We start from the raw sequence: 10,273 nt of genomic DNA on the forward strand, positions 1-10,273 counted from the left end.
CTCTGGTCACATTGGACGTCTCTGGGAAAGTAGGTCTCCTCTTTTGCATTGTAATTAAATTATCCTCATTTGTGGGGATGATGTTACTCACATGGCGGGTGCTGGGTTCTTTCTTTTTTTAATTTGCTTAATTATCCCCAATGGCAGTCTGCCTGTTGGGAGTCCCCACTTCAGTGCTTTTCAAAGGAAGAGGAAGCAGTTTTCCTGCCTAGAGATGATTTGACAGCGGGACAAGGAACGGCCAGAGACCCAATCCTTCTGCAAACTAAGTAATAAAAAGTGATTCTGCGCATGGGGGCAGGGAGGAATGCACCTTTTAGTAGGGATGCTCTCCATCACAAATGTTGGTCTTCTGTCGTTTCTTTTTATTTTCCTTTGGGTGTTGCAGATTCTTATCTGTAGCTTCCCATTGATCCAGTGCATGTCCTTGTAAGAACATATGGATATCAGGAGGAGGAGGAGGAGGGAAAAAGATAAGTTGGAGGATTTTTTAAACATGTCTCCCTATGGATCGAGTTGGAGAACAACAACAAATTATATGCATGACATCAGTTAAAAGAACATATTTATTTATTTATTTACATATAAAGCCATTATATATTAAAATCAATTAATCAGTGCTTTACATTGTTTTAAAGGGCTTTTATCTTTTTAATAGTAGTTCATCTTTTCAAGTGTGGTTTTAAATCATTTTGATAGTTTAATCCTATTTTAACATTCACCTTTTTGTATATTTTTAGTTGTATTGTTGTAAGCCACCTCGAGTCCTAATTTTGGGGGGAAGGCCCCATGTAAATAAATATCATCATCATCACCACCACCATCATCATCATTAAAAGATGATAGATCTACAGGAAGAGTTGGTCTTTATTGCTGTTTTAAATGCAGACAATGTCTCCAGCTGACGAATCTGTTCAGGCAGGTCATTCCACAATCTGGGAGCGGCCAAAGAAAATGGCTTCTGAGTAACAGTAAGCCTAGTTTTGGCTGACTGAGATAGGTGTTGCCCACAGGACCTGAGTGTATGGAATGGATTAGACAGGGGTGGTTGATCTTGTAAGTAATCTGGACCCAAGTCATGTAGGGCTTTAAAGGTATAACAAAAGCTTTGTATTTACTAACTGGCAGCCAGTGGAGTGATTTTAATATTGGTGTGACATGATCACTCTTAGATGTAGCAGTGACCAATCTGGCCACCAGGTTTTAAACTAACTGAAGCTTCCAAACTTGCTATAGTTATGTACCATAACATAATTAATATAATTTAATTGATATAATATAATTAATGTAGTCTAAGTATCTCCATGCAGCGATATGCTACTCTAGCACTATGCAACCTCCATGCAGAATAGCAAAATTGCTCAACGCACATCCATAACTGGGTGCCAGTGAGCAATACATAATGCTCAAACACAACACACGATTTTACTGTATGCAAAACTCCACTTCCGCCACTGTCAGCAGAATACATCCTTTGCACAATGGTGCATAATTCACCCTGCATGTGCAGTGTGGTTTGGGCCGTGTGTATACTGCTAACAGAGTGTTGGCCACTATATGTTGCGAGAAAGAAGCTGTTTTACAGCTGGGATCGTCACCAACTTGATCTAGTAACCAGAGATAGCTCTGTGAGTCTGGAAAGGCAGCATGAGAGCTGGGAGATTAATGGCTCAGTAATAGGCCAAGGATGGAGGCAATACATTAACACCAGTTCCTTCTTTCCTGCCTTCCACCCGCAAGCTGGGTCCTCGCCGCAGGCCACAGCGGGGTTAACAATGCAGCACGTTACGTCCGGATTCGCTTGAAGTGGTGAGGGCGAGGAGCCCAGATTGCCAGAGCACAATTACGCTAAATGAACTAAATACACGCCACACCTGGGCCTGGGCCTCCGTGCCTCCAATCCATCCCTGATTGGCTCTCGGGGGGCCTTCCTGGAGGTAAAGTGTCAATTAGTGTAATGACCCTGGACTCTGTCCACTCTGCTCCTTCCTCAGAGCATGGAATAATTCCGCGGCCACAGGGGGAATCTCTTGGCACAAACGCCGCACAACACCACCTGCTCACCCCGACCCACTTCCCCCTCTCATTCTTCCACTGCAATTCCCACCCTCCCTTTGGCAGGCGCAGCAAAATGGAATATAAATTTAGGGTGTCCTCCAGGGCCAGAGCAGTTTTGTCAGTTTGCTTAGACAATAGGTGCTCGAGACACCTGTACAGACACATAGTGGCACCGTTGCTGGCATGAAAATATCACCAGAATCCCGTTATTAATTCCCTCGCTGTGGTTTCCCTCCCCACTTTGGATAAAAGGGAGGTAAGAACAATTCCCAGCTGTCAGTGTTTTGCTTTGCAGAGCAGGCAGTCTGGTGCATCAAGTGCTCTCCTTGTGATCCCTGAGGTCAGGCACTTTGGCCTTCCATGGCCTATTACTGCTTCAAAGCTGCCCATCGGGAAAGTGGCAGGTTTGGTCAAGAGCTCTGGGATTTTTGCTACTGGCTCATGGCTTTTCATAGAGCCGTAGGGTTGGAAAGGATCACAGAGCCATCTAATCTGACCAACTGTCATGCAGGGATCCGCAGCTAACACATTCCCATAAGGTGACCATCCAACCTCTGCCTTAAACCCTCTGAATGTAAACATATCTTCATCAGGCATCAGGGAACCTCAGAGAAACCTGCAAGATATTTTATAGCAGAGAGAATCTTTCTGGGCACGTTGTTATTGCCCCAAACCCAAACCACAGAAAGTCACTGCATTTATGTCCCAGAAGCTGGCTTAATAATCACTTGCCTCCTAGTCAATCAGCATTCTGAATTATTGGTTAGATTCTAAGCAGAGCAAATTAACACTTACAATGGGAAAATGTTTTGGGGGTGCAGAACTCGCTCATTCGCCACTACAGCCTGGCCAAAAAAAAGTTCCTTTTTGTAAAAATTTCCGTTTCTTATGGCGACCCTAAGGCAGAGCTACCATGGGGTTTTCTTGACGAGATTTATTCAGAGGAGGTTTGCCATTGCTTTCCTCTGAGGCTGAGAGAGTGTGACTTGCTCACAGTCACCCAGTGAGTTTCACAACCGAGCTGGGAATTGAACCCTGGTCTCCACAGTTGTCATCCAACACTCAAGCCACTACACCATGATGGCTCTCATTGGTGTCGTAATTATCCCTAGGTTCAGAAGCAGTTGAACTGATTTTGGCTGATATACAACATCTGCCTTCAGTTCATGGTTGTGGACATGGAGTTATCCATGCAAGACCACATAGCAAGCCTGAACATCTTCTCCTCGCAAGCATCCTTCCGCTGCGCCACCCTGAGCCAAGGCAAGGTCCCGCTCCACCCTTAGGCTCGCTTGCTCATAACATTCAATCTCTCTCTTTCTCTTTGTGTCCCTGAAAGGCAGCCAAGCAGATCTGTGATATTTATAGGACTTACTGGAAACGGCTGGCATGTGCTGGGGTCTCACATGTGATTGATTTTGGAGAAGAAAGCGCTCCAGAGCATCCCAGAGGCTTCAGCAGCTTGGACCACAGGCAGAGAGAGAGGGCCGGGGGTCAGTCCAGTGCGGCCTTGTTTCCATTTTATCTCCAAAAGCAATTTGCAGTGCTTTTGTTTCCTAAGTGACTCTTAATATGATGGGCAAAATGAGATCATGGGGTATTAATCCTCCGTTTAAGAAGTACTTGAGGTAATACCTCGGTGAAAGGGAACGTTAAGCCACTTAAACAAATACCTGCTGAACTTTATAATCCTGACAAAAGAGTTAAGGGGTGGGTTGCTGGGGGTCGGGATGATCGGGTGGCGGGTGGCAGTTCCTAGCCCTCCACTTTAATGGGCTTCGGGTGAGAGTCTTGTCGGAAAAACTCTTGTAGGAAAAACTGCACAGGGGCCATGGGAAGAAGGGCTCAGTTACATGAGGTCTTCATATAGACTGGAATCAAACTAGGTGAATATTTTCATGGGCTCCTCCTGCACAAATCACATAGCGCTCCCTGCATTTTAAATGGATTTTCCTTGAAGTTGCTGAAGCCACATTTCTTTCCCCACAAAAGTGTTGCACTCCTGATACAAGCTGTAATATTCATAGAGTCAGGCTAGTGCAACAGATAAGCCAACAAACAAACACATCAATTTGGGATGATGACACTATCCAAAAAAAGCTCATAAAAACGGAATCAGCCATGCAATTGAACCCTAAAACATTGACATGTTCTTTGTCTATCTGTTTATTGCTTTTGAACTATGGAGGAACAGAATAAGAGTAATAATGTTTTGTTGTTGTGTGCCTGCAAGTCATTTTCTGTATTACAGCAACCCTAAGGTGAACCTGTCCTGGGGTTTTCTATGCAAGAGTTACTCAGAGGAGGAGGTTTGCCCTTGCTTTCCTCTGAGGCTCAGAGGGTGATTTGCCCAAAGTTGCCAAGGGGTTTGAGGAGGGATTTGAACCTAGTCCAAAACAGATAACACTGGGATGGACAAAGAAATTGTGTAATCTGCCTGTAAGACATCATCTTAGGCTCTCCTGTTTGCCACAGCAGGTATCTTTGCATTCCCTGCATTCACATCTCTGAAATAGCTCCTTTTCTGGCATTTCAGCTTTTCAAGCGCGGAGTACCAAGCTGTGATGGGAAGAATCTTCCCAGTCGTGGAGCAGCACAAAGAGACAATGCTACCTGGACAGCCTCAGCTAAACGTCTGCGACAAGGCGGTCATGGTAAGGGGGATTAACACGTAAACAGACTTTAAAATCCTTGGCTTCTGCTGCATTCTGTAAAGCTTAAATATCTCCCTTTATGTCAAGAGATGCTGGGGAAAAGTGGCCATCATCCTTCCCTTTGTGAAGATTGATGCTACAAGTTAGACATCAGGGTGACAGTTGTCTATGTGTCTACTGAGTCGCCACTTCATTTGTGAGAAGGAGAAGTACCACGACATGGAAAGGCCTGTTTTGGGCCCAAGCACTTCTCTCTGCCTTCCTTTCTCTTTTCAGGTCTGTTAAGAGAAGGGCTGAGCTTGTTGGTTGAGTTGTAGGTAGGCACACAGGACTGTAGTAAAATAGGCAGGTGTAAAATAAGCCTTCCTAAACAGATACTTCACTATCGGAGACTTTGTTAACTGAGGTATGTCCGTAATGTTGAACAAGATGGACCATTGGCATGACTGCATACAGGGTGGCTTCTGACATTTTCCCCTGGTGCTCTTGAGTAAATAATAATTTGTCTTGGGCAAGTAATAATACATCCAACCCTTGCTGTGGTAAACTTCTGAGTATTGAACATGTAGAAATGTTTATTATCTATGATAAAATATATGACGAATTCTAGTCCTATATTTTAACCTTGCTATTTCATTTTAACTACATGGTGGTAGAAGTCAAAGTTATAGCCTTGTTAGTCAGTATGCAAAGTGCCCCTTTAACCAGCAGTAATTTCAGGACAGAAAAAGGCTTAGGCTTATGAGACTTCCATCGACATTCCTGGAAAAATGTAGCCAGGACAGAACAGCACGCCTGGTGTATCCTCTGTTTATCCCTTTCAATTTTGGAAAAGAGAAATAGATATTTCACCCTCCCACCCAAAAGCCCTACTAATCGTTCTTAGGTTGCCTTGGTGGCCCTCCAGTTCATGGATCCCAAGGCTTGCAGAACATCGCTCAGTCTTATCATTGGATCACTATTGCCACCTGGCGTTGGCGATCAGGAACGTGCAACCCTGGCTGGCCGCCTCTTTTGCAGATTCCCAAACTCTCCCCTTCCCTCCAGGGTTCCCTGGCTAAACAAAGCAGATAAAAATAACCCAAGCAGCACTGAGCAGGCAGGAGTGACCTTTAATAGTTGACAGCCGGATTCTCCCATGGGTGGGTGGGCTTGGGAGAGAGAGAGAGATTGAGAGAAAGAGAGAAGCCGAGGGGGGAAGCGGATGTGGTGTTTGGCTGCTCTTTGAAAGACGTGATGGATGTTACGCCAAGAGGGTGCTTGGTGCTGTACAGAATACTGAACCGGGCAGAGCTTGGGAAAGGTACTTTTTTTAGACAGCAGCTCCAGCCTATTGTTTGTTGTCCTAACTCATATGGGGAGATGCAATGTGTTAGTGACTTACAATGGCATTGTGTTAGTGACTTATGATGGTTCCCAAACTTTGCTCCTCCAGGTATTTTGGACATCAACTCCCAGAAGCCCCAGCCAGTTTGGCCAACTGTCAGGAATTCTGGGAGCTGAAGTCCAAAACATCTGGGTGACCAAAGTTTGGGAACCATTGCTCCAGAGTATCCTGGCAAATCTTGATGGATGATATTATTGTTGTGTGTCTGGCCATGAGGACATAGCCAGGGCCTTCTCCAATCCTCTCCCCCCAACTCTCCATAGGCTTTTAAATGGCCAAGGAATAGAGGCTGTGGCAGCTAACAAGCAAAAGAGGAGATGTAGAATAATTTTGCATGCAGAATCTTTCACTCTCTGCCTTTTGAGTGCAGGAGTGCAGGCACAGTCTTTTAAATGTCCTGGACCTAAGCCATGTAGGGCTTTGTAGGTCATAACCAGCCAATATCGTCCCTGAAGTCAAGGTTGGTGCGCGTATACTGCAGGAATGCACCTTTGCCATTTCTCTCCCACTAGCATCAATGTTCGATGTGGTCAGTGAAGAAATCAAAATAGTTAAAGATTTCCCATACATTGGATTAGTCATTGATCAGAAGGAAACTGCAGTCAAGAAATCAGAAGACTAGGAATGGGAAGGGCAGCTATGATGCAAGTTGACAAGAGCCTGAATTGTCAACATATATAATTGAGTACTAAAGTTAGGATTGTCCATGTCATTGTATTTCCCATTTCTATGGATGGATGGATAGATAGATATGAAAGCTGGATAGTGAAGAAAGCAGATAGGAAGAAAATCAGACTCATTTGAGATGTGGTGCTGGAGAAGAGTGCTGAGGATACCATGGATGGCCAAAAAGGCAAACAAATAGATCCTAGAGTCAATCAAGCCTCATTGGAGGCCAAGTTGGCTACATTGAGGCTGTGATACTTTGGCCATATGATGAGAAGGCATGACTCACTAAATAATGCTAGGAAAGGTAGAGGGAAGCAGAAAGAGAGGAAGACCACATGCCAGATGGTTGGACTTATGCCTGCAGGACCTGAGCAGGACAGTTGAGTATAGTGTGTCTTGGGCGTCTCTCATTCACAGGGTCAGCATGAGTTGAAGTCAACTTAAAGGCAGTTAACAACAACAACAAAAACCCTCAGGAATATATTAATGGACACATTCTTTTTTCCCATTCCCATGTCACATCCCATGTCGCTCCCAGAGATGAAGCTGGGTGAGAAAGCCCCTTTGGGGACGTCTCAGACAGAATGGTTGTCTGGATCTTGACCGGTCACCAAAGCCACGGTCTGGTTGAGTGAAGAGAGGGGAAGTGTCCTCTCTTTGCACTTGACATTGGCTCTCCTCTACAAAACTTGAGCGAGGGCAGAATAATTCCAAGCGAACCACGGAGGCGGCGGTGGGAGAGGCACTCGGTCCCCCCTCTTGGGTGTCACCGTGTAAATGCCTCCTAATCCATCAATTGTCGGGCTAATCCATCAAACTGCTCATTAAAACACAAATGTTCTTATCTGCCTCACCCTTGGCCTTCTGAGACGCCTGTCTTCTCCCGAGCTCTTTGGGTAATCTCCGCAAATATGTCTGTGCAAAATAATTACAGAGTCTTTCAAAGTCTAGGGCTGTTTCTTTCTTCCTGTCTGCTATACAAAGGTTTGCTCACTTATCATGATACCAGAAGAGGGAATAGCAAGACAGCTCCGGAATAAATGCAGAGTTGGAAAGGGGGGAGTAGGGAGGAATGGGGACAGGAGAAGATGATGGCTGACCCTGTTGCCAAGAAGCCAAGGTTGCCCACTCTCTCTGAACAGGCTCTTAACATTCAGATCCCAGTGCCACTTCTGTCATGCAGTGGACAGTCATCCTACAGGGCTGCAGCTATGCTGGAATGTCCCTTTTTTCCTAGCAGAAATAAGCAGTCATCCTCAATAGGACACCTAAAGTATTCTAGTGTTGCCAAAAGGAAGGGAAAATTGAAAAGTAATTACCAAGACTCCTTGCCTGGAGCCTGGCAGCAGATATGATGCAGAAGGGAAGAAAGGTGGGCAGAGAATGGGATGTCTCTGTGTATATCAGATTGGGTACATTTTCTTTTCTTTTTCCCGGATGTCTGCGGATGACATGCAAAAAGCTCACCTTTGGCAATAAAGAAGAAAAGAATAATGCTGGGAAATGAGATTCACCAAACCAGGCACATATTTTTGTGATGAATTCATAGAGGTGCCTCTGACTTCAAATTGATATTGTGTATGGGATATTTTAAACAGTTCCCTTCTGGTCTTTGTATTTATATCCTTTTCATATGAATGGACTACATGCAGCTTCAGAATCATCTCCGAGGGCTGCCCCATGTACAGCACATTACAATTCAGGAGATTATTAGCACATGAATGACTGTGGCCTGGTTATTTCTCGTACAGGTTATAATTTACATCATGAAAGCCCCTGCCCTTCAGAATCGACCCCAGTGGTCTTGATAGACCAATGGTCATGAGCCCCAGAGCCTGGAAAAATTCCTTTTCTTGGGGTGACAACTTGCAAAATACTCCAGCCGGCACGCTGGGGAGCTTTTCCAAGCTGACCTGGTATCAGGCAACACACCATCTTCCATCCCAGCTTCAAAATGACCTCGAACAGCCCTGGACTGACTTTCTCGTCTTTCTCTCCTTCTTTTTGTAACAGAATTGGGCTCCTCCAGGCTGTGAGAAAATTGGGAAGTGTTTGGACCCTCCGAGCTCTGATCCCAAGAAGTGCTTTTGGCCTCACTGAGCATCTCCTGATCTTCACACACCTGACCTGCTGTAAAGCTGCTGCTGCTGCCTCCTGTCGGCGGGAGATTTGGCCGCGGCTACTGCTTCCGCATCTGATGATCATATTTTGTCAGGAAGAAGAGGGCCCAGAAGGACTTCTCTTCTCTACAGGGCTTTCCCTCCTCTTTTCCTCAGGGTTATAGCAATAATCTTTTGCAAACGCAAGCCTCTCCAGAGAGGTGGAATCAAGACGTAGTGACCTAAGTCTAGATCAAATATCGGAGCTGAAGAAGAGACTGCCTTACTTTTCACCCACCGTATGTTTGTTGAGAAACGAATTCTCACACATTCATGGCTGTTACATCTCCCTTCCTAAATGGCCCCAAATGGGTTGAGCTGAGAATCAAAAGGAGGTAGGCTCAGGATCTGGTGACACACTTTTTTGTGTCACCTACAAACATTAAGGGCTGATGTATTAGTATTAAGCAGTTCCAGCAGATGTCCATTCTTGCTTAAATTTGGTAAAGAGGACACTTCAGAAGAGCCAGTGTTTTGTAGCAATTTAAGTGTTGGTCTACAACTCTGGAGACCAGAGTCAAGATCGTCACTTAACCATAGAAACCCACTGAATAACCTCTCTCAGATCATCCAAGGATGCAACACTCTCTCAGCCTCAGAGGAAGGCAATGGCAACCCTCCACTGAACAAATCTTGCCAAGAAAACCCCATTATAGGGTTGCTTTAGGGTCACTGTAAGCCAGAAATGACTTGAAAGCACACAACAACAGCAACAGAAATGAGAAAAACCACAGCAAAGCTGCTTTTGGGGAGCCTGGGTCATTTTCTCCCAGGGATTGGGGGTGACAAGGTGACTTGCAACATGGCTTCGGACCAAGATTCAATTCTGCTAATGCTCAATTCTGGCCTCTGTCAAAAGCATTGAGGAGCACTGAGGAAGATGGAGAGAGAACACAAAGCCAAGCTTGGCAGAGGTCCTCTGGATGTGTTGGTTGGGGAATTCTGGGAGTTGCAGTCCAAAAAATCACTCTTCCAAGCTCTGCAAATGAGAGCCTCCATCGTTGTAACATTCCTTTCATGATTATGATCCCAAATGGTTTCAACTGTACATTTCTATGAAGTGCCAAAGCTTATGAAGGAGCAACTACTTTTGGTGGTAACTGGAAGAGTGTCTCTGTGTGTGTCTGTCTAAAATTACGGCATATTTCTCTAACTTTGGTAAGATGCTGCTGTTGGGTTTGTAATGTGATTGTATTGCAGAGTTGTAAGAAATGAAGGCCAATGTAATACCTGACCTGCTGCCATGTGTGTTTTTCTGAACATCTGCGTCGAATGAAACGGCGGCAGCGATGTCCGAAATCTTTCTTGAACGCCCTACATTTTGCAGTGCTTTGTTGTCCTTAGGA

General features: G+C 45.1%; 1 protein-coding gene across 2 annotated transcripts in view; it reads left to right on the top strand.

Moving 5' to 3' along the window:
• The window catches only part of LOC149305830 (N-acetylgalactosamine-6-sulfatase-like), a 45,349-nt gene extending 35,537 nt beyond the window's left edge, over nt 1-9,812 (top strand). Inside the window, exons 13-14 of one of the 2 annotated variants that reach the window (XR_016282499.1) lie at nt 3,398-3,551; nt 4,595-4,681. Coding sequence is in view for 1 of the 2 variants with exons in the window: in XM_089540496.1 (XP_089396622.1) it covers nt 4,595-4,712; nt 8,782-8,868 (205 nt within the window). In the remaining variant the exon portion in view is untranslated. Of the gene's footprint in view, nt 1-3,397; nt 3,552-4,594; nt 4,713-8,781 lie in introns of those variants that run through there. The other variant, XM_089540496.1, reaches the window with a different exon arrangement.
• Nucleotides 9,813-10,273: the final 461 nt, after the last annotated feature.

The sequence above is a fragment of the Sceloporus occidentalis genome, unplaced genomic scaffold (genome assembly GCF_023333645.1).
Source record: "Sceloporus occidentalis isolate IW3139 unplaced genomic scaffold, rSceOcc1.0.p SCAF_10, whole genome shotgun sequence".
NCBI lineage: Eukaryota > Metazoa > Chordata > Lepidosauria > Squamata > Phrynosomatidae > Sceloporus > Sceloporus occidentalis.